This window comes from Petaurus breviceps, unplaced genomic scaffold, assembly GCF_028583685.1.
Source record: "Petaurus breviceps papuanus isolate PSGF00001 unplaced genomic scaffold, PetGlider_PUasm1.0 90895, whole genome shotgun sequence".
NCBI lineage: Eukaryota > Metazoa > Chordata > Mammalia > Diprotodontia > Petauridae > Petaurus > Petaurus breviceps.
Genome location: NW_027187372.1, coordinates 20,250,436 through 20,276,051, shown reverse-complemented (window position 1 = coordinate 20,276,051; position 25,616 = coordinate 20,250,436). Strand labels below are relative to the sequence as shown.

General features: G+C 35.3%; 1 protein-coding gene across 1 annotated transcript in view; it reads left to right on the top strand.

Annotated features, from left to right (window-relative positions):
- KCNT2 (potassium sodium-activated channel subfamily T member 2) overlaps nt 1-21,337 on the top strand; it is a 550,024-nt gene extending 528,687 nt beyond the window's left edge. Inside the window, exons 27-28 of the mRNA XM_069074469.1 lie at nt 11,814-11,898; nt 20,236-21,337. Of these exons, the coding sequence (XP_068930570.1) occupies nt 11,814-11,898; nt 20,236-20,347 (197 nt within the window). The 3' untranslated portion in view covers nt 20,348-21,337. The remainder of the gene's footprint in view (nt 1-11,813; nt 11,899-20,235) is intronic.
- Nucleotides 21,338-25,616: the final 4,279 nt, after the last annotated feature.

Sequence of the window (25,616 nt, the reverse complement as noted above, 5' to 3'; positions counted from 1 at the left end):
AAAAAATGGCTTTCATCATGGAGAAAGCTACAAAAAGGATATCAAAGTCATGTCAGAAGTTTACTGAGGATACTTTCAGTGAGCAGAAGATGACTCTCATTTCTAGTCCTTTTTTATTCAACTAGAAAAAGAGATTATCTCATTCATCTGTGAAAGAGCACATTACATGTTTAACATAAAATATTAGTAACATAGGATCTTATCCTAGGCTTGTTTGTACTTGAATGAAATTAAAATTATCTCTCCACCTATTAAAATTATCTATCCAAGTAAATTAAGACAGTCTGTCCTATTATTTTGTGAATTATTATAGGGTTGAGATATTAAAAACAATATATAATATTCCACTTTTAGTTTATTTTTAAGCAATTTATTCTTATGTGTTCAAATAAAATGGAAAGAGTCCCAAAGGGATAAGTTAAAGACTACCTCATTAGGCACTGGGAAATTAAAGGAACAGAAACTTCATATTTAAGTAAACAGAATTTAAATTGTTGAAGACATCTGTTGTAATGAAGATTTCTAGATTAAGGGAAACAGAGTGAAAGAGAAGCGATGTACTCATATCATCATCTTGGTAGTGTTTTCATTAACTATGCCAATTTGTCAACATGGTTCTTGGCCTTTTTGAAAGTAATAAACATTGTGATAAAGCATTCTACTTTTCACAAATACTTTGCATCTAGGGCCATCTGCCTCTGTATATTAAGTGGTAATGTTTAGAGAGGCAATGTAAACTCTCATTCCTTAAAAAGGTAAAGGATGGTTCTTTACTGAAACATCAGTTAATATGTTGGTGAATGATTTCCAAAATTTGTATAGTACTTCATGATTTAGAGTGATTTCATATATTGATTCCCTGGAAGTTGGATAGCATTTTATTTTATTTTTTACTTAAGGCAAGTAAATTACACTTTTATCACAGAGAGGTTAGTTGATAAAGCCAAGTTACATAGCGAGCTACTAAGCAATACCTTCAGGACTCACATGAAGGTCTTTTGAAGTTAAGTTTATTGTTTTTTTTACTTACTATGTTGTCTCTCAAATAGCTACAAAGATAAACTAGAAAATCTAAATGTGTTGCTTATTTCTCCCAATTTTTCTTTACAATGTCCATCCCTTAACATCCCTCCAAACCTCCATACTCTTCCTCCCCATCTCACAGATATTTTATATGGTGCAGTTCACTGTCCAAAAAAATGCAATCATTTTTCTTGGTGAAATGATAACAGTTTATAAAACACAGAGAGAGAGCCTATTAAAACTTGGGCTCTGAAAATGAAGAGACCTTTGTACATGATATCTTCCAATTACTGACTCTTTTGGATGTCTTTTTTCCCTAAGGATATATTCAGAATGCCTGTCAAACTTACTGGGAATACCCATCCTAATGAAGAAGGAAAACTGTATGCTTTGATGATAAAATGACTGGCATTTTAAAAAGTACAAACATTCAATCTTGTCTTCAGAATGCAATTTCTGCTACAGGTGCTGACAGATTCTGACATCAAAGACTATTAGGGAAGAACTGTCAGCTTGAGATGAAAGGTCAAAGCCACAGAATTTAAAAGAATCTTTTCAAGTGACTTGAGGATAAGTGACAATGGCTACATCTGGCATGGACTATTGTCAGACTATGCTAAAAAAGCTTTTATTTCTTGATTCAAATAATCAAATTCTGGATGATCCAAGGTCTTATCTAAATAAAGTATTGTTTTATGATGAACATGCTAATTAGGTGGTTCTTCCATAGTATATTACTAATATAGAGATAAAGCTATGGCAAAACTTGACATTTGTTCCCATCACAACCCTGAGAGGAAGATTGACTACCTTATCAAACCAAAAGTAAAGTCATCCAAGTCTCAAGGATTTTCCCCATATCACATTTCACTTTCTTTTCTGCAAAGTAAACAAATTATCTATACGAATAGAAATCATTTGGAGCTGATGTATATCCATTGATTCACTTACTCTCTAACTCACTCATTCTTCAAAAAATTCTTCATCCTATAACATGTTTAAATAACTTTTTCAATTGCTGCCTCCATGGAGTTTACATTGACCTCTTGAGGTACATGGGATAACTACTATACTATACAAAAGACAATAACTTTAGTAGAGAAAAGAATATAAATCTATTCATTGTTCAGTTGTGCCCAACCCTTCATGACCAAATTTTGAGTTTTCTTGGCAAAGATGCTAGGGTGTTTTGCCATTTCCTTCTCCACCTCATTCACACAGGAGGAAACTGAGGCAAACAGGGTTAAGTGACTTGACTGGGATCACACAACTAAATATCTGAGGCCAAATTTGAACTCATGAAGATTATTCTTCCTGAATCTAGACCCAGTGCTTTATCCACTGAGAAATGTAGCTTCCCATTTAAGAACATAGGAGAAATAAAATGGTAATGGAATGAAAAAGTATTTCCAAGTGTCAGGAATCAAGGAAAATTTTAAAGAGGTGATACATGGGAGTCAAGATGGCGGAGTAGAAACAGGAACTCTGCATGGCTCTGGCTCTCACCACCTCCAATCCATGTAAAAGGGGACTCTGAACAAACTTTGGAGCTGCAGAACCCACAAAATGACACAGAGAAGCTAATCTCCCATTGAGGACAGCCCCGCAGACTGGCAGGAATCAGCCAGCGCAGCGCTCTGGGAAAGCCCAGCTCACATGGAGGTTTTAGCCCCAGGGTGGTCATGACCAACTACCGGCTGGAGGGACTCCAGATTACCAGCATCTGTGGTGGTCCAAAATTATCAACACATAAATGCTAAGGACAAAGTGAGAGGTCAGTGCAGTGTGGACTTTGGGTTCACAAAGTTGGGAGTGCATAGGCTTTTGCCCCCCCCCCCCAACCTCTGCCATGTGGCAGCTTGAGCTCCTGGCCTGCAGAGTGTAGGGAGACCAAGTGACCAGTCTGAGGGGTAATCACTCTTGCTTTAACCTTCTTGGATCTGGATTGCAGTCTAGGGTGGAGGTCCTGGGGTGTGTGACCAGCTAGCCAGAGCATGTGGAGGCTTCAGAAAGGGCACCCAACTAATACCTATGGCAGCTGAGAAAACCCCAGCATTTGGAACAAAGCTCCCCTTTCTGGTGGCAGAGTCCTACTGTGCCAAAAAGCCCAAAAGTCAAGTAATTGAGTGGCAAAATGAGCAGGCAAAGGAAGCAAACAAAGCAAAGCAATCCAACATTAGACTCCTATTTTGGGGACAAAAAGGATCAAAGCATGGAACAGGAGGAAGACAGCCAAGTCAGAACTCCTGTACCAAAAGCTTCCAAGAAATATACGAGCTGATTATAGGCCATAGAGGACCTTAAGAAGCAGATAAGGGAATTGGAGGAAAAATTGGGAAGAGAAATGAGAACCAAGCAAGATTACAAAATGAGAGTCAAAAGCCTGACTGAGGAAAATCATACCTTAAAAAATACACTAACTCAAATGGCAAAAGAGGCTCAAAAAGGCAATGAGGAGAAGAATGCCTTAAAAAGCTGAATTTGCCAGATGGAAAAAGAATCTCAAAAGCTCACTGAGGAGAATCATTCCTTCAGAAATATAATGGAGCAAATGGAAGCTAATGACTTTATGAGAAATCAAGATGCTGTTAAACAGATCCAAACAAAAGAAAGAGTAGAAGGCAATGTGAAATACCTCATTGGAAAAACCACTGACCTGGAAAATAGATTCAGGAGAGATAATCTAAAAATTATTGGACTACCTGAAAACCAAGATCAAAGAAAGAACCTAGAAATCATCCTCCAAGAAATTCTCAAGGAATACTGCCCTGATGTTTTAGACCCAGAGGGCAAAATAGAGGTTGAAAGAATCCACCCATCAACTCCTGAAAAAGATCCCAAAAAGAAAACTCCTAGGAATGTTATAGCCAGGTTCCAAACTTCCCAGATCAAGGAGAGATTACAAGCAGCCAGGAAAAAATAGTTTGATTATTGTGGAAACACAATCAGGACAACTCAGGATCTGGCAGCATCTACACTGAGGGATCGAAGGGATTGGAATATGATATTCCAGAGGTCAAAGGAGCTGGGATTAAAACCAAGAATGACCTGCCCAGCAAAACTGAGTATCATGTTTCAGGGGGAAATATGGCCATTCCGTGGAAAAGAGGACTTTTAAGCATTCTTGATGAAAAATACCAGAGTTGGATAGAAAATTTGACATTCAAATCCAAGAAGCAAGAGAAGCATGAGAAGGTAAACAGGGAAAAGAAATCATAAGGAACTTATCAAAGTTGAACTATTAGCATTCCTACATGGAAAAATGATAATTGTAACTGATGAAACTTTTCTCAGAATTAAAATAATTGAAGGGAATATAAATATATACATATATATGTCTATATCAAAGAGTATATGGGCATATGAATACATATGTGAATGTATGTATATATATTTACAGGTATACATAGATAGAGGGTACAGGACCAATTTAATTGGAAGGGATGATACTTAAAAGGTGAAATTAAGAAGTGAGAGAGGAATATAATGAGAGGAGATGGGGAGCGACAGAATGGGGTAAACTATCTCATATAAAAGAGGCAAGGGAAAATGGTTACAATGGAGGGGAAGAATAAGAAGGCAAAAGGGAATGGGTCAACCTTATTCTCATTGAATTTGGCTTGGGGAGGGAATGAAATACACACTAAATAGGGTATCTCACCCTACAGGAGAGTAGGGGGGAAGGGGATGAGAGGGGGGATGATGGAAGGGAGGGCAGGCTGGAGGGTGGAAGGTTGGAAGCACCCACTTTTGAAAAGTGACAGGACCAAAGTAGAGAATAGAACAAATGGGAGGTGGGATAGGAAAGAAGGAAATATAGTCAGTCTTTTACAATATATCTACTATGTTAATGTCTTGCATTAGCTACACATGTACAATCTATACTGAACTGCTTGTCTTCCCTATAAGGGTAGGTGACAAGGGAAGAAGGGAATGAATCTGGAATTCAAAGTTTTAAAATCAAATGTTTAAAGATACATATATATATATATATATATATACATACTATTACTAATACTATTTTACATGTAATTGGGAAATAACATATACAGGCACTGGGACATAGAGATCCACCATGCACTACTGGAAAAGTCGAAGGGGGTATGGGAGAACATATGGGAGAGAGCAGATTGGAGGAGGGGATATCCTGTGTGCTATTTTCAGGTAGTGGGTAGGGGAAAAATGGAGATAAAATTTGCAACTCAAAATCTGGCAGAAATTAATGATGTAAATCAGAAGTTAATAAAGCATTTGAAAAATGAAAAAAAGAGGTGATATGTGAAGGCAGACTTTGAAAGAAGGGTAAAATACCAAAATGCAGAGTTTGATTGGGGAAATAATTCTTATGTGGGAAGTAACATCTCCCTACTTGTAATAAGGGCAATGCTTGATGTGGACAAGAAATAGAAAATATTTTAGTTTCATTGTAGTGTATATTCAGGACATAATGAATAAATTAATGAATGAATAGTGGAACATTTATTTATTAAAGTGCCTCTTATGTGTTAGGAATTGCGGCAAGTGCTGTGGAAAACAATATAAATGAGCAAGTATCTCTTTGTCCTCAAGAAGCCTACATTCTAATAGGGGGGAAATATTTTAATAAGTATTTGGAAAGAATTTTCATCCATTTTTCTATTTTGTTTTATCTAAATAGACATACTTTCCCCCTCTTTAAGGGGAAAGTAAAGTTATCCAAGTCTCAAAGATTTTCCCCATATCTATTTAGATAAAACCAAATAGAAAAAAATGGATGAAAAGTCTTTCCAAATTCTTATTAAAATAGAGGCAACACTACATTTTGAAATACTATTTTTTATTCATTAGATACAGTGGCCATGGATGATATGACAATGTGTGATAACCACCTGTTGGCAGAAGCTGGGCATCCAGCAAATCAGATCTAGACAGTATAAAGATGGCCTAACCAATATAAATATAAAATGTCTTTCAGCTAGGATTTTTAATGCATTCGTTAACCATTTTACTAATCTTGAAAGTTGAATCACTTTCAAGAATGCAAAAGAGGTAGTCTGTCAAGTTTCTTGGTGAAATTAGTAAAGTAGTTGTAAAGTTATGATTATTGAACATAGAAGACAATATGGGCAAATGTTACTGACAATGAGAAAGCGTGGATAGGCAGTGATACATATTGTTGTTGGGAGTACTTTCACTGATGAACTTAGAGCCATTGTGGAACAAAGAATAACAAGTGAAGGCTACTAAATAAATTTAGTTTTAAGTAAAAGTTTGTTAAATAGCATTATAGGTTAACTGTTGTGAAGAAATTGACAAAATCTTTAAGCCAAACTTACATTTATAGATTAAAATTTACAAAATAATTATTTTTATAGACAAAACATTAGAGTTTATTAAAATGCCATGAGTACAATTAGATCAGTAATGCAAAAGCCAGTGAGAGTAATTATATTTCAGTTCTTTTATATTCAATGTCTAGCACTTGTCCCATAATGTCATGCTGTATCTCTCTGAGATGTTCGTATAACTACAATATGCTTTTGGGGGTATATAACTAATCCAAGATAAGCAGCTTTAATAATGATCAGCCCACTTACTCCTGAGAATTCAAATTACCTTTAAATTGATTTATTTTTCCTTAATCTCATACTCCCCAAACTCACTAGCATTAAATATGACTCACTAATGGGTCAGTTATTCTGTAATAAATTGTAGGCATATAGACTTGCTTTTAGTCTACTTTTATATGAAATAGTCTTTAAGTTAAAAAAATGACATTTGAAGAATTGACTTTATGTTAAACAGTTTGATGTGCAGTAGGTAGAGCACTATGCCTGAAGTCAGGAAGATCTGAGTTCAAATCTGGCCTCAGACACTTAACAGCTTTGTGTTTTTCACTCATGTCTACTTCTTCATAACCTAGTTTGGGATTTTCTTTGCAAAGATAATGGAGTAGCTTGCCATTTTCTTCTCTAACTTATTTTATAAATAAAGAAACTGAGGCAAACAGGATTAAGTGAGTTGCTCAGAGTCACAAAGCTACTAAATATCTGAGGCCAGATTTGAACGCAGGAAGATGGCTTCCTGACTCCAGGTCCTGCACTCTATCCAGTGCTCTCCTAAATGCCCTTGGTGACCCTAGGCAAGTCATTTTAATCCCTGTTTACTTCAATTTCCTCAGCTGTAAAATGGTGATAATAATGTCTACTTCTGAGGGTTATTACAAGAATCAAATGAGATAATTTGGTAATTATTTGTAATTACTTGTAATTATTTATAAATACTTGTTGATATTTATGAAAAGAAGTTTGTACAATTCCTGGAATTCAGTAAACACTGCATAAATACTAATCCTCATCTTCCCCTAATCAAATATAAAGCCTTGCTCTTGGTCTGTTCTAACACACTTAAATGAAATATTCTCTTTTTTTTTTTTTTGCCTTTTGGAGGGGGGGACCTTAGGGCAGTTGGGGTTAAGTGACTTGCCCAAGGTCACACAGCTAGTAAGTGTTTAAGTGCTTGAGTTGTATTTGAACTCAGGTCCTCCTGACTCCAGGGCCGGTGTTCTGTTCACTTCTCCACCTAGCTGCCCCTGAAATATCCTTTAATTAAAAAAAAAAGAATTTGATATATCAGTACAGCTTTCCTACGGGAAAATCTGAAAAATACAAAATGAACATTCTATCATGCTGTTAATAAGAATATAGGCAGAAATTATTTCTCTTCCAGAATGACCTCCATTTTCTTCATTCATTAAGAAAAAAAAGAAGTAGATCAATTAAGATAATGCTAAATCCATAAAGGAATGTTTTGGACAAAGTTTTCCATCCTCATTTCATCCTCCACTCCCTCAAAAATTCTAATCATTGGACAAGAAGCAGAATCTTGGTTTTCTGAAGTTGCCTTTTAAAAATGGATTTAATTTCCATTTGGAAATCATGAATCAGAGAATTACAGAATCTCATTGTTTTATGCAACCCCAAAAACAGCTAATTCAAACTACACTTGAAAACAAATTACTACAATTCCACAAGAATTTATTAATTGCCTAGTATGTACTAGACAGTGTATTAAGCACTAAATTGCTTCACCTCTACAAAATATCACAAAACAATAGTCATCTGGCATTTGCTTGGAAATCATTTAGTAAGGGGAAATCAACAACTTCAGATAGTCCATAACACTATATGTTAGGGTGCAATCTAAATCTGCCTCTTTGTATGTTTAACCTGGTCTTCTTGGCTGTCTTCTGAGACCAAGCAGTTCAAGTATAATTCTGCTTCCACATGACAGCTCATAAAAACCTAAAGTCCACCCATCGTGACCTACTTTCCTTCACAGGTCTTTTCTAAAGATTCCCAGTTCCTTTATATGAGCCATATATGTCATAACCTAAAGGTACTTTTCCAAATTCAGAGTTACATCCCTTAGTTTCCAAACCTATCTTACCTAATCATCTCTGTCTCTTGAGTGGTCATGAATTCTTCCTCTGTCAATAGGTCTGACAATTTCTTCTTTGCTTCTCTAATTTATGATGTCACTTTTTTTGTATGTCATGAAATCATTTGGGGCTTATCTTGGTAAATGGTGTGTGATACTGGTCTGTAACAAGTTTCTGTCAGCCTGCTTTATAATTTTCCTAAAATTATTTGTCAGATATTGAGTCCTTTCCCTAATACCTGGGATCTTTGAGTTTATCAAAAACTTTGTAACTATAGTAATCATTTGCTTCTATAGATTATTTGCCTAATCTATTCCATTGGTCACCCTCTCTATTCTTTTACTAACCAAATTATTTTAATGATTACTGCTTTTGTAGTATGATTTGAGATCTGGTACTGCAAGGTCCACTTTCTTCTCAGTCTTTTTATTAATTCTTTTGGATTCTTGACATTTTCTTACTCCAGATGACTTTGTTTTTGGCTCTATAAAGTAATCATTTGGTGGTTTGAATGGTTTGACATGCTTAAAATGTTGTTTTTTTATCATTAATTATTGATGTGTTGGGGTCATTCTTTTCTTTTAGGTCTGTCTTGAGCATTCCTGTTACCATAATAATTTTTTTTGTGGTTGGATGCATTTTAGATTTTCTTATTCCCCAAAACCTTTTTCCTTACTTTGGACTTTGTGTTACAGCCAAATTCTCTGGATTGGGCTTTTGCCCTCTTGAGTTTTTCTTGGGGTATTGAATGTTGTTTAATTCTAGTATCTTAATGCAACTCCAGCTATAGATTAACTTTGAATTCTCTCGAAAATTTCTGGTGCAGCACAAAATCTAATCACTGTTCTCGCAGTCTGAATTTTGCAGGTTCCTGGTCAGTGTTTGTATTTGCACAATTCTCCTGTGGTCTTACCTCTGTTTGGAAGTTCTAGTCTGCTAGACTTGACCATTATTAGCCAGCTGAAGAGCTGTGCAGGTTGAGAACGACAGGGCTTCAGATTCCTCTTTGCTCTGGGATTCCTACTCTTATTTTTCCAGTTCTGCTTTCAGACTAGACTGGAGGCCCCACCCCACTCTTGAAGTTAGAGCTACACAGCTATTTGCTTCTGAATTTGTTCCTACCTCAATAAGTAGCTTACAGCCTAAGATTTCCCTCTACTCTGGAGTGCTACCACTACGTGTAGGTCCCCTCTCAGTCTACCTTGAATCCATGACCTGGAATTTAGTAGTGAAAGACAAATATCTTCTGGCTCCTGTGTATTAGCAAACACCCAGGATGACCTGTTAGTACCAGTTCTTTGATCTGGTTTTAAAAGAAAGACTGCTCAAAAAGGGGTTAATAATCCTATTTTCAATTACATTCACTAGTTCAGGGGAGAGGTTAGCACCCTAAACATAGAGAAAATACAAACAGAAAAAATACAAGCAGAGAAATTAGCATAAAGATCAACAGACTGGGCTTCAGCTGTCTGAACCCAGAAATATTGCTGTACACTTTACATACATGACTGGATCAAGGGAGCACAGAAATCTGAGCAGTCAAGGGGCTCTGAACACATGGCCACTCAGAGTCTCAACTAGGAAATCAAAAGATCCTTCTTATGAGAAAACCCCCAAAGCAAAATGCCAACTTCCCAGACTATATATCAGACTCGACCTCTGATTGGCTTAGAGCCAGAAGGCACAAAACCTACTTAATTCAGCAGGGTTGTGAATTATCAAGGCTTAAGGGAGATTAATCCTTCAGATGTTTACAATTTAGTCTGAGCCTGGGAAACTGAACTCCAAAAAGAAAACAACAAAAACCCCACCTTACTTGTGCTTACAGCTTGTTCTGGCATTTTTCACAAGGTCAGAATTTTTCTTCATGGGTTTAGAGCTGGCTATCTGTGGACTTTGGGTGGCACTTCCCTCCTCCCTTGAAATGAATATGAATACGGTTCTTATATGGCTTGAACCTATGGCTTCAGACTCATTTTAATACCACATTCAAGCTAGCTGTGTTAACTAACCACAAATACTTCATGGATCTTGCTTTACTCAATAGAAGTCTTACCTAAATAGCTGTGCATGAATCAAATATAGCCTTGCCTATAAATGCATTAATTTTACAAGAAAATCTATGTTATGTTCTTTTGTACTTATTTTTATTTGTTAGTATTTTAATCTATTTTTATGATAATTTTTATTGTAATAAGAATTGTTTGAGAATTGACTGGCATCTTGGGGTTCAGATTTCAAAGAGACAAACATTCTGCTCAAGCTTCTATTATATTCCCATTCTATAATGTTAGTGAAGAACTTTAAGTTGCTTATACTGGGTCACTTCTATGGTCTTGAGTTACTCAGTAAATGATACTTTTGGGGGAACAAAACTTTATTCTCTGTTAAATAAATATTAGTAGAATTTCATTATATAATATATTCCTCAAATTTAAATGGGACAAAATGTAAGTCAGGCTCAATTATGTCAATTTATTAATTATATCCTTTTAAGAAAAGATATTGAAATTGTCTTGATAATATCTCTAATGAATAAGATATTAGAACTTTTCTTTTTCTCAACCTAAGCTCCATGATTAATATTTCTTTTATCTTCCTAAAAAACATGTGGAGTTGAAGTGATTATCTGGTTCATTATGCCAAAGAACATTATAAATCTAGATTAGCACCTCCATGAAAGCCATGCAGACCAGAGTGTTTTGCCTTCAAAGATGCCATTCTGTACATGGCAGGACTATTGTCCTACAGATTAATATGGATCATGAACTCTTCAGAGCAATCTCCTTGGCAAAATTAAAATGTGGTATCATAGATTTAAAAAAAAATTGCACTGATTTGACAAATGTGAAAGGTGATAGATACAGAGTTCTGTCTCAGACATTGACTCAAATGATCCAGTAATTCTCGTGCCTGAAATTTTGCTATTAAATGAATTTAATCAAGAGTCTTTGCAAAAGCAAAGGAATTGTGTTTCTTGTATGCCCTATATTAGAAAGACAAATGTATATGGAAACTTCAAATTCTTAAGTAATTTTTCTTATGTGCTTTCTAAAATCTGATGCAAACAAATACTTTTCATAAGTAGAAGATAGTAGAGAATATAATCAGAAGTATTAGCAGCATTTCACATATGGCATGAGAGTGGCATCCTTTTTTTCCTTTCCCAAAAGAGCTGACAGCTTTATTATTCCATGAAAAACATTTCCAGTGATGATAATTTGAAAATAGATTTCCCTCCTAAAAGATCTGCTAAACTCCTTTGATAGCTAAAAGGACTAGGTAGGAATTTCTAGGATTGATTTATTAAAAACAATCATTCCTGTAACTTGTAAATAATCTAACAACTTGGTATCCATCTACCCTACAGATGAAATGAATGATCGTCAAGGCACCCTTTCATACATTCTGATCAATCCTTCTCCTGACACGAGACTGGAGGTTAATGATGTTGTGTAAGTTGACGGCATATATCTATGAGAGTTATAGAATTTCAGACTTTAAGTTTCACAAAAATGCTTATTTCTTTCTCTTCTAAAGGCTCTTATAGCTTCTTATGTTTTTAAGAATTTACAAATGTTTTGAAAACATGGGCCTATTTACTTTCAATTCAGTAAGGATTACTGTGTATCTACTATGGATCCAAAATTATGTGATAGAAATTAGGAAAATCTAAAGGAAGTAAATGAGGTCCACTTTTTATTCTAGAAGCCACAATTTATTTGAGATTCAGTTTACTGTGGAAGAAGAACCCTAAACATGGATTCAGGAAATTGGGGTCTGTGTCAAGCACTTTACATATATTATCTCATTTGATCCTCACAAAAATTCTAGGAAAGAGATGGTATTATTATCCCATTTGAAAGGTAAAAATTGAAGCAAAAGGAATTTAAGTGAGTTGACTAGAGTCATAAGGCTAGTAAATGTCTAAGGACAGATTTGAAGTTAAATCTTCCTTACTCCAGATCCAGCACTATATCCACAGCCCCTGCAAGCCGAAACCTTTGTAACAGCTGCTGTGGGTTGCGTGATGGGGTCAGTGAAGAAAAAATGTTAAAAAAAAAAAAGATTGCCATGTAGCAATGGGGGCCTGATGTAAGAGATGTTGTTTGAGCTAAGATATGAAAAGAAACAAAAAAGATTCTAAGATGTGAATGTGAGGCTTTAGTGCATTTCAGTCATGTTTAATCACCTGTGCTACTAAAAGAGTTGGAGAATTGTCAGATAGGAGGATCAACATGGAAAGTTTAGCAGGAATAAATGATGTGTGAAGGGAAGTAATGTATAAATAGATATTAAATGTTGGTTAGAGACAGGTTGTAAATTCCTGGAGATATCAAATAGGGGAGTTCATATTGTATCATAAAGTGAAGGTATTGGATTTGATTGAGAAATGACACAGTTTAATGAGTGGTCAATGAGATCAAATGTCCATCAATATAATGAAGGATGAATGGTTAATGAGAAAATTGAAGCAGTTGGTTTAGGTTACTCTTGTTACGTGTTTATAACGTGTTTATATTTTAGAAAAATATAGTAAATTATCTTGAAGAGATGTTTTTATTTTTAAGGAAGAGAGAAATAAGCATGTCTATAGTTAGTGGTGAAGTAGCCATTAGATATTATGGAAGATTAAGGATGAAATAGAAAGATGGTGATGGCACAGGCACCCATTAGAGAGAGCAGAAGTGGTAACAAGGCTCCAGTGGAGAGGTGAACCTTGGTAATGAAAAATGATAATTGGAGGTGTATAGAAATTTTGAAATGGGGTAGAGGAAAGAGGTAACTACAAAATGCTTGTTATTATTATTAAGTATTACCTATTATAATTACTGACTATGGAAACTTTGAGCTTCTTTATATAAAATTTTTCTTACCATTCCATTTTGTTTTCATTCAAAGTTTGTCACTGGTGGCACTGATATAACAATATATCATGGTTACAAAGATAATAAATATAAGATTATGTTATAGAGAGCTCAGAAATCCACACAGATGTGTATATATGATACAGTCAAGTACTGAAAGCCTTCTTGTATGGATCTCTCTAACCCTGCCCTTCCTGGAGCTTTCAACAGGCCTCAAATTTCCATTGAAATGTAACCTATATCTCTAATGTTCCATGATAAGCTTCAGCATCTCTTTTCCTTTTCTCCCTCTTACTTCTTTGAGGGCTTCCCTGTTTCTGTCAAGATTTCCAAGTTTCCTAGGCTCAAAATCTCCAAAATGTTTTGCTCTACTTTCCCTTGCTATCCCATCTTTTTTGTACAAGAATGAACTTGAGTTCATTAGTAAAGGGAAATTCTTATGAGTAAACTACTATTTCTAATACAGTTATCCTTTCTACATCATGTTCTTCCCATTGCAGTTGCAATATATTAGGAGTTGACACAAGAAGTTAAATGGGAATTTGGGGGGAGTTTTGTGGAAGCTGCAGACACAAGCTGTGAAGGCCAGCAGATGACAGAGAATAAGGTTAGAAAATCATAAATGCATCCAAATGTAACAACAAGATACTATAAATACTCCATAAAAGAAAAAGTCAGGACTCCTCTCTGCTACTAAGGGAGGGCTAAAAATTTTTATGCATATTCTCCAGATCATGGTGGTAGGCACCTAACCCCAAGAATGTGGAAGGGATAACTGTACCATATCCCCTGAGCAATCTAGCTGTTAAAAACTTTCACTTGTTTCAGTTTTGTTGGCAATTAAGTGTTTTTCTTCTGAAATCTAATTTCAGGGCATATTTTCAATTAAGGAATAACAGGCACTGGATTCCAAGAAAAATAAATTAGGAATTCATATGGCATAATAAACCTTAATGTGCACTATTTGTTTTCCTCCTTGATAGACAAAATTATTAAAATCATATAGCATTGTAAATAGTGTACAATATTAAATAATGAGATCCGAAATTAATATATGCTTTCAAAATTAGTAAAACAATATAACACCGTGGTTGTTAGGATAATTAGTATGGAATCTTATATTAGGAAATGTACTATATATCAATTTCTTTTTAAAAATTCTGTCTTTATATTTCATGTTTCTGAATTTAAATAACTGCTCCATTCATTTTCAAATGCACTAAAATTAAAATGAAACAATAGAATACCAATTTCTATAGGATTAAGAGTATCACAAAAGTTTTATATCTGTACTATAATTTCCCTAAAAAACACATTTCTAGTCACTCCATGCTCTCTACTCCTGTTTGGTGTTTACAAGGACACTCATAATGAGGAAGTTCTTTCATCCTGCAACTCCACATGAACTTTCTACTCAAACTCATTTTGTTTTCATTTTCCTCAAATGTTCCATTTGTATTCTTGTCACTGAGGTTTTCCTCAAACTACCCATAGTAATTGCCTGGCACACAGTTAAGAGCTTAATAAATGCCTGTTGACTGATTGATTTACTGTCTCAACTGGTGGCACAGTGGCTAGAAGTTCAAGTAGCCCCCAGATACTGTGTGACCATGGAAAAGTTACTTGACCTCTTTCTGCCTCAGTTTCTTCAACTGTCATTTTCAAAATGGGGATAATAAAACCACCTACCTTATAGGGTTATTTTTAAGATCAAATGAGATATTAAAAACAAAACAGCATAGTGTCTGTCACATAGTAGGTACTATGTAAATGTTTATTCTCATCCTTCCCCTACTTAAAATATAGAACTAGAAGGAAGTCTAGAGATAATCTCCTTAAAGATAATCTTGTCTTTTAACATATGAGGAAACTTTGCATGAGATCATAGACACTATCAGACTGAAATGTTATTGTAGAGTCTTTTTCAGTTGTGTTTCACTTTTTGTTATCCCATTTGGGAGTTTCTTGGCAAAGATACTGGAGTTGTTTGGCATTTTCTTCTCCAGATCATTTTACAGGTAAGGAAACTGAAACAAATTGGGTTAAGTGATTTGCCCACAGTCACAGAGCTAGTAAGTGTCTCAGGTCAGATTTAAATTCACAAAGATGTTTCTTCTTGACTCCAGGTCCAGCACTCTATCCACTATGCTACCCAGTAAACTGAGGTCCTTGACTCTAGCCCTAATTCAGAGGCATTTGTACAGAGCCTTACTGTCTACTGCCCAAGGATCACTCCTGCCCCTAGACTTTGAACTTATGATCTTAGCTATTAAGCGATTTTTATGATTAAATAATATATATATATATTTTTAAAATTTGTAATTTTTTTGGTTTGTCCTATATCCCCAACCAAAATTTGGCTCATTATGGCCCTCCTAATCCTTTTTTTTCCCTCCTGGGGAAGAGAGAATGTCTTTTTCCATTTAAAACAACAATAAGAACAATAAGCACAGCAGTAGCAACAAAAATGGCAATAATCATACATTTTGTATTTCATTTCAAGATAATTATTGAACATCAGTACAATCAACTAAGCTTCTTAGTAATTATTCATCTCAGTCACTTATTCTAAAAACATATTGGGATTGTTTGTTCCTTTTCATTTACCTTTCATCCTATGCCAATCATTGACAGGATTATGTGTACACCATTCTTACAGTTTTGTTTTTGTCACTTTGTATTCTTTCACAGAGCTTTTTTCAGGTTTCCTCATTTTAAAAAATATCTTCATAAGATATTCCATTATGTGAATATGCTACAATTTCCTTTTGTCACTCTGTTCTTGTACATTTAAAGTTGTTTACTATTTAAAAAATTATTTTTAGTTTTCAACATTCATTTCCACAAGATTTTGAGTTACAATTTTTTCTCCCCATCTTTCCCCTACACCCCACCCCCAAATAGCAAGCCTACCCTTCCCCCAGATCTGTTCTCTCTTATATCCTCCCCCATCACCCTCCTAACTTTCTAGTAGGGCAAGATGGGATTCTATCTCGCAGTACCTGTATATTTTATTTCCTAGTTGCATGTAAAAAAAAAAATTAACATTTGTTTTTAAAACTTTGAGTTCCAGATTATTTCCCTTCTTCCCTCCTTACCCATCCCCACTAGGAAGATAAGCAGCTCAATATAGGTTGTACATGGTAGTTACCGAAATCATTTCCATAGTAGTTATATTGTGAAAGACTAACTATATTTCCCTCCATCCTAGCCCGCCCCCCATTTATTCTATTTTCTACTTTGACTCTATCCATTTTCAAAAATATTTGCTTCTAACTACCCTCTCCCCCAATCTGCCCTCCCTTCTATTCTCCCCCCTCTTATTCCCTACTCCCCCTATTTTTCTGTAGGGTAAGATACCCAATTGAGTATGTATGTTATTCCCTCCTTAAGCCAAATTCAGTAAAAATCAGTTTGTCCCATTCCTTTTCACCTTCCTGCTCTTCCCCTCCATTGTAATAGTTTTCTCTTGCCTCTTTTATGTGAGATAATTTACCCTAATCTATCTCTCCCTTTCTCCTTCTCCCAATAAACTCCTCTCTCACATCTTAATTTTATTTTTTAGATATCATCCATTCACATTCAACTTATCCTGTGCCCTCTGTGTATACATGGATATACATATGCCCACATTCACATACATATTTATATACACATACTCCCTCCTATACATACATATATATGTATATATACATATATATTCCCTTTAACTATCCTCATACTGAGAAAAGTTTTTTGAGTTACAATTATCATTTTTCTATGGAGAAATGTAAATAGTTCAACTTTAATAAGTTCCTTTTCATTTCTTTTTCCTGTTTACCTTCTCTTTCTTCTTGTACTTGAAAATCAAATTTTCTGTTCAGCTCTGGTTTTTTCATCAAGAATGCTTAAAAGTCCTCTATTTCGTGGAATGACCATATTTTCCCATTATACTTATACTTAGTTTTGCTGGGTAGGTGATTCTTTGTTTTAATCCTAGTTCCTTTGACCTCTGGAATATCATATCCCAAGTTCTGCGATCCCTTAATGTAGGAACTGCTAGATCTTGTGTTATCCTGATTGTGTTTCCACAATACTCAAATTGTTTCTTCCTGTCTGCTTGTAATATTTTCTCCTTGACCTGGGAACTCTGAAATCTGGCTATAATATTATTAGAAGTTTTCTTTTTGGGATCTTTTTCAAGAGGCAATTGGTGAATTATTTCAATTCCTATTTTGCCCTCTGGTTCTAGAATATCAGGAAAAATTTCCTTGAGAATTTGTTTAAGGATAATTTCTAGGTTCTTTATTATGGCTTTCAGGTAGTCCAATAATTTTAAAATTCTCTCTCCTGGATCTATTTTCTAGGTCAGTGGTTTTTCCAATGAGATATTTCACATTGCCTTCTATTTTTACATTTGTTTGGATCTGTTTTATACTATCTTGATTTCTCAAGAAATCATTAGCTTCCAATTGCTCTAATCTAATTTTGAAGGAGTTATTCTCTTCAGTGAGTTTTTGACATTTCTTTTCCATCTGGCAAATTTGGCTTTTTAAAGCATTCTTCTCCTTCTTGGCTTTTTGGGCCTCTTTTACCATTTGAGTTAGTCTATTTTTTAAGGTGTTATTTTCTTCAGCGTATTTTTGGGTCTCCTTTAGCAGGCTGTTGACTTGCTTTTCATCATTTTCTTGCATCATTCTCATTTCTCTTCCCAATTTTTCCTCCACTTCTCTTACTTGTTTTTCAAAATCCTTCTTGAGCTCCTCCATAGCCTATAACCAATTCATATTTTTCTTGGAAGTTTTTGATGCAGGAGTTCTGACTTCTCTGTCTTCTTCCTGCTCCATGCCTTGATCCTTTTTGTCCCCAAAAAAGGATTCTATGGTCTGTTTGTACTTCCTCAGCTTGCTCATGTTGCCAGCCAAATATATGACTTTTGGGCTCTTTGCCATACTAGAACTCTGCTCCCAGAATGGAGATACCTATGTCGCAAATCATTGGGGTTTTTGCACCTGTTGGATCTATTAGGAGGCCCCCCTCCTCACAGCCCTTACAAGCTCTGGCACAGTGGCCACAAATCACAGGACCACCACCCAAGAAAGCGAATCAGATCCAAGCAGATGAAAACAAGAGCAATTACCCTCTGAATGGTTGCTTGGTCCCCCTATGATCTGCAGGCCAGGAGCTCCTGAGGCAGCCAGTCTGTGGCCCCTGGAGCTGCTGTACCTCCTCTGCTTCTTGCCCTGGGGGCAGAGGCCGGATCTCACCGCTCAGTCCCTCCCTGTTCCAACAGAGTTTTGCACTGACCTTTTACTTTGTCTTTGGTGTTTATGTATTGAGAAGTCTGGAACCTGCCACAGCTACTTATAATTCACTCTCCTGAAATTGGCTCTGGCTTCTGCTGGCCGGAGCCACCCTGGGGCTGGAACCGGGTGGCTCATGCCGGACCCTGCTTGGCTCCCAGCATGTTGCTATGGATCCTTCCTGCTGGCCTGCCAGGCTTCCTTCAGCAGGAGATTTGTTTCTCTCTGTCAGTTTGTGGGTTCTGCAGCTCTAAAGTTTATTTAGAGTCATTTTTTACATGTATTGGAAGTGATTGGAGCAGGAGCCCACACCAAGTTTGTGCTTCTACTCTGCCATCTTGGCTCCACCCCAAGTTGTTTACAACTTTAAAAAAAAATATGCATGATGTTGCTCTGAAAAAAATGTTAATAGCTAGCTCTTAAAATAATGGATAATTTATTTCAGGTTTTATTTGCAGTAATGGAAGATTGAGGCCAAAGGGTTTGATTCTTTTTTTATGTGAATTTTTATCACATATTAGCAGATTTCTCTTCAAAAATATTCTACAAGTTTGCAGTTCCATCAGAAGTGAATGAGTACACCTGTTTGTGTCTTATACTCTTATACTTTTTATAGTTGGCACCTACCACTACTCCACATACATAGTATCCATAAAAATAAGTCTGTTGAAATCATTCCTGAGAGTTGACAGTGGAAAGTGAATATTTGTTTAATGCCAATTTTAGCATTTGTGAGTTAGCATTAGTGGATGGAAATTTTCCTATTTCTCTCCTGGTAGAATATTCATTTTAGAGTAAGAAAGACCAAGGTTCCAATAATGCTTCAGATTCTTTATGGGCAAATTACTGGCCATCTCTGAATGTGAATTTCTTTATTTGTAAATTATTTGGGTAAAAATAGCACTTCCAGCATGGGCATATTGTCAGAGTAAAATAATAAAATATATGCAAAGCACTTTGTGCTATGTAAATATACACTGCATAAATAGGAATTATTATCATTTTATACTACAGACATCCATAGTTCCTTTGAATTTCTGGATGGTGATCATGATGTGAATATGATCAGTTGAAGTATTAATTAGAGTGATTACTGCAATTATGTGGATCACTTCATAGAATTATCAAATTTTGAGTTTTGAGATCACTTGTTCCAAGTCAATCATTTCATGACTTTAAGGAACTAAAACTCAAAAAAGAAAAAATAAAAGATTTATAAGGGTCCCAAAGTTAATTAGTGGCCAAACAAGACCTAGAGCACAGACATCTTTTTATAGAAACCATAAGGATCTCATTACCCTGAATTCTGGAATTAATTCCAGGAGTCAAGATAGAAGTGATCAAATCATACCTGCATGAAAGATCCCCTTGCTTGTTTTCATATTTTTCATGGGAAGAATCTTTTCAATTGGGGAGAGCTGCTAATACTATCCCTGTCAAATCACTTAGCAATTTACAGAGTAAAACTTTCACTTACATTTACTTCTGCTGCACTTCCATAAATGTAGGAGAGTTAGGACAGCCTAGAAATTAAAGTAATATCATGTTTGAAATGAAATTCAAGATAGATTATGTATATCAATATTGATATTACTCTCTATCTAACTAATCACAAGAATAAGAATTTGCATTCTTTTTCTAGGTATTTAATTCGACCAGATCCCTTGGCATACCTTCCAAACAGTGCACCCAGCCGAAAAAGTAGCATCTGCAATACCACTGGACCTGACACTCGAGAAGAAACACAGCTTTGATACAACTTGATAATAAAAAACACTATTTTTCTACAGAGTACCTTGATTCCACCAACACTACTTCTACAGAAAAAAAAAATGCTGCTGGCCTGAAATAAGTAGAATAGAATAGGACTTATTCTATTCTATTATCAAAATCCACCTTGAATCCTAGATTATTTTGAAAGCTATGTTCCAGTTACCAATTCCATTTTTTCCCAATGGATCTTTGAAAGGCATTAATGGAGTTACTCTGAAGAGCAGGATTAAGATACAAGAACAAATGTGAAATTTATCAAGGCTTCAATATTGATTATGACTAATACAAGCAATTAAAAAATTAAAGTTTAATGGAAGCAAACAGAAAGTCAAAATACCTAACATACTACACATAAAAAAATATTGCTGCTTAAAAAGGCATTAAATGCACCAAGATACGTTCTTTAAATCTGCTATTTCACAAAAAAGAAAACTTCTCAGCAATGTCTATTGCCTACAAACCCAGAAGCAAACTGTGTTGTGTGTGATTGTTATCAAAATCATAGCTTCAGTTACAATATTTATCTTCATAGCTTTTTTGTCTGTCTTTTCCCATGACAATATATTCGTTTTGGAATTGCACTAAAACTCTCTGCAGCATGCCTTATTGCTCACATAAAGAAGCCAGGGGACAAAGAAAAGGAAAGGAAACATGAAGTACATGACTTTTCTTTTTATAATTGTTTTGACACATTTACATATGCCAAGGAAACAAAGACTGAGCAGAATAATAAAATGTTGAATGGCCATATATGGAACCTTAGAGTGGAAATGTTAGTCTAGCTTTCTGACAGTATACTAAACTTTTCTTCATTTGGCTTTTGTGCTTCAGAATTCTTCATCTATCTACATATCATAATTCATTAGAAAGAATTAGATTGAAATTTAAAGAGCAAATGCAGAATTATTTCACTGTGCATTTTTTTAAAAAAAAGAAATTTGGAGTATGTTTCAAATTATTGAAAGAACTCCTTTATGTCTTTGGTATTGAAATAACCATAATAATAATTATTATAATAATAAAAACTTGTGTGGAGAAATTTGGTTCTTTTAATTTAAATGACAGATGCATATAGCATTTGACAACTTACAATGTGCCAAGCACTATACTTATAGTGGGTTGTACAAATACAAGCAAAGAAGATGGTCCCTACCCTCATGGAGTTTGCATTCTAATAGGGAAAAGGGACCATGCATAAGGGGGAAGGAGCTGGAAATTGGACAGGGAAAAGAGGGGCAAAAGCACTGATGAGATTTTCCAAAAAGTCTTAAGAGTGAAGAATGGAGTAGCAGTGAACAAAGCCTGATTGCTTCATAAAACTGAGGTTTTCACCAGGGATTCACCAATTAGAAGACAGGTCTGCAGGGCAGAGGCATGTCCAAGGTAAAAAGGCAACTGTTAGGGAGAGAGAGAAGCCTGGAGAGTGAGAAGTGGAATGAGGGGAGTATTAATTGTGTTTACTGTGTTCTCAGAACCTCTAGCTCTGAGTGTCACTTTAGCCTGGTAAAAGTCTATCTGAGACTGGGAGAAGGTATAGATGTGTATCTCATGAGATTATTTTACTATGTTTGGTGTTATTCTTTTACCTTCTAAGGTAATGAGTGAAACTCTGTATACAGGTAAGGCATGCTTATGTGCTTGATCCTTTTATGCCATACAAATGTGATTTGTGTTCAGTGAAATGCTGCAGGGAAGAAAAGAAGGCAGAGGTGCCAAGTAAATAGAAGCTAAGCCAAGACACTAATTGGATAAGTCCAGACAGATCTCATATCTGTAGACTAGGGATATAAATATTGTCACACACAGAAGTGTCATAACTAGGAGATTAGATGCAGCCTGGCCTCAAGGAGCAAAGGGAACTTGGCTTTCCCTCAAATTCCTGATAGTGTTAGACATAATGCTAAGGTGAGTAAGGGCAAGTGAGGGCTAATCACTGGCTGTCATCAGTGAATAGAATCAGAGAGTTGGCTAGCAGTGTTTCTAGTAGTTAAAACATTTCAGAATTGGCAAGGATGTTCGATGTTGTCTACTGCTTGCACAAAAATCTCTCCATAGCAAAGGGCAGTGTTGTATACTGGAAAGAGACAGCACTAGCTCTAGATTTGGATTAATTGAGTTTAAATATCTCTCTGATAATAACTAGTTTTGTGACCTTAGATAATTCACTTAACCACTCTGGGCTTTCGTTTCTTAAATTGTAAAATAAGTAAATTGGGATAGATGAACTCTGATGTCTCTTCTAACCCTAGATCTATCATCTCATCATTACTGATAGCGGACCACGTTTTGCCTAAAGATTTCTAATGAAGAAGAAACCACAAAATCCTGGAACAATAGCTCTAGTTATTAGAGAGTATTTTTCTTGTTTCAGATTAAATTTATCTTTTTGTAACTCCCAATTGATGTTCCTTGTTATACCCTTGAGGTACAATTAAAAGAAATCTAGCCCTCTTGCCATAAACAGCCTGTCTACAAATACTTGGAAAGAATCATCATGCCCATCTTAAGTATGCTCTTCTCCAGGCTAAATGTTCTCAGGTTCTTTAAACATTATTTCCAAGTAAATAACAATTACTTCTCTTCAAGCAGGCATATGAAGATGAGGGGGAAGTGAAATTATTATTTATTAAGTAGACATACGATATATTGAGTAAGAAATGCATCAGGATACAAAACACCATCATGACATAATTTGTGATATAATTTTAAATGTTTTATTGTATATTTTGATTTCTGAATTAAATGAATTATATACAACAAAATGCTGATAAAACACCATCCACAAAATGGCTTATAATTTTGGTGCTAGGCAGAGACCTTTATAAAATTGTTACGGTAATTTTTTGCATTTTGAAAACAAAATCTACTTTTTCCATTATTTGTTTTATGTACGCTCCATTGTTGTGTTCCATTTGATTAATTTTATTTTTAAGTACTCCTCTGCCTTATATCCTCTCAGATAATGAATGACATGTGCAGCCTTGATTTTTTCTTTTATCTATACACTTTCCAAATCCACACTTTTCTGGTAAAATACCGATCTACAGGTAATGATTTTTATTTCTTGTTCAAGTACATTTAAGTCATTTATTGAGAATTCTACAAAAGAACACTTAGTTAACCACAATATTTAAGCCTGATTATACTTTTAACAGCTATAGAAACCACACTGAGAATTTTACAGCATTTAATTCATGAGACATTAAGGCAAAAATATGTTCAGTAATTGAAAAAGATTCTTGTGGCTAAGGCTCTCAGCAGAAAATATTTGATTATTTCTGATAATACATCTAATGAACCTTTTTCTGTTAATATTATTGAAATTTGAGTCAACAGGTGAAATCAACAAGCATTTATTCATTTATGTGCTGTGCTAACTTTTGGGAATGTAAATACAAGAAGAAAGAAAGACAATCTCTGCCTAGAAAGAGTTTACATTCTAACATGGGAAGATTGCCTAAAAAGAAGCAAAAAGCAGAGGGAAGGGAAAAAGGTGGGGAAGGAGGTGGAAGGGACATGGTAAAGAAGCTTCAGAGAAGCAGGAGGAAACCTGGATAGGGATAAAGACATTGTGACCCCAGTGTTTTCCTTAAAAATGGGCATTAAAAAGGGAGGAACTAGCCAATAGAGGAAGAAGCTGCAGAGTCAGAAGGTACTTCTGTGTGAGAAATCCAGGTCTAGAGTGAACTTCCCAAATGAAGGGATTTCTATGACATGGAGAAAGTCAGGAGTACAGCCTAGAGAGGAGTGTTATCCCCTTCTTCCCCTCTTTTTAATCATCCTACAGAAATGTAACTGAAAAGATAAAGATTTAAAATGCGTATCATTCATTTCTCCATTTAAGATAGTAATCTCTAAGTCATTTTGTAGGTGACATTATAACCAAGGATTAAATTTATCAGTAGTGAATTGGTTAAGGAATCGAGACTATAGATAGAACAATAACAAGAGTAAGAAGAGAAAATTGGCAAAAATGCTTATCATACATGCTGTATCACTTCAGGAAACATACAACATAACCTTTAAGCTCTTTTTGAAGGGAATGTAGTACATTTATTAGAGTAGTAAATAGCAGGCTTTTATGTAAGAATCCAATTTCCTGGTAGGTTGCAAAAATGGCAATATCTTTTGTGGGGAAATGCAAGGAAAAATGAGCTTTTTAAGGGTGAACAGAAATTTCAGACCAATACATATCTGCCCCGAAAGGATAGTACAGGATAGCTGTGGGTCATTTTATAGGTTGCATTATTTTTTTAAATCATAAGTACATGTTTAGAGAAAAACATTTAAATGGTTTATAATTAAAATTGCTAATAATTTCAGGGTTGGAAAAGAATGCTCTCACCCATATCACCAAATTTGAAATAAATTATACTAATTTCACAGGCAAGGGGAATAAAAAGATGAAGGAAGTACCTCCAGGTAAATTTGGCTTTTGTAGTTAGGAGCAGATGTTAATACTAGAACACTGATGTATGAAGTGCTTGGGCAGTTGCTGGAGGTGCCAAGCAATATTGATTTCATCTCAACACTCCAGAAACTTTAAACTCTGAAACCTACGGGCAGTATGTATCTATGACAGCAAGACTAGAAAATAAATTAAGTTCATATTTCATATGCACAAGTTCTTTTGCTTTTTACAGATCTATAGTTTTGAAGCTGCTAGGGGAATAGTTAACTCAGAGAGAATAAAATAGAGTTGCTCTGATATAGAACTAATAAGGATTATAGTTACTACCAGAATCACATAATGTGAATATATCGGCACTATAGATTGGGATGCTTTTAAAATCTCTTTCCTTGTTTCATTTACTGCAAAATTGCAGGACTGTCTGTTTTCCTCAGTAATGTTGTAGTTGAGATTTCTACCTGTAAGTAATAGTTCATTCAGAGCTTCGATAATCTTGTTCACATTCTTTTTTTAAAAAAATTTTTTTTAAAGCAATCAGGATTAAGTAACTTGCTCAAGGTTACATGGCCAGTTATTTCTGGGTGTGGTGCTAGGTATCAGAGCCCAGATTCGATCCCAGGTCATCCCGACACTGGAGCTGGTGCTGTTACTCACTGAGCCACCTGGCTGCCCCTCACATTCTTTTTTACAGCATAAAAATTAAATCTTTGGAAGCATAAAAGCTAGAGAAATATTAAAATTTCTACACCTGCCAGTGATATATTCTTATATGCGATTTTTAAATTATAGTGTTTGAATCTGAGGACAGTTATAGTCATCCAGCTTAATTCCTTTATATT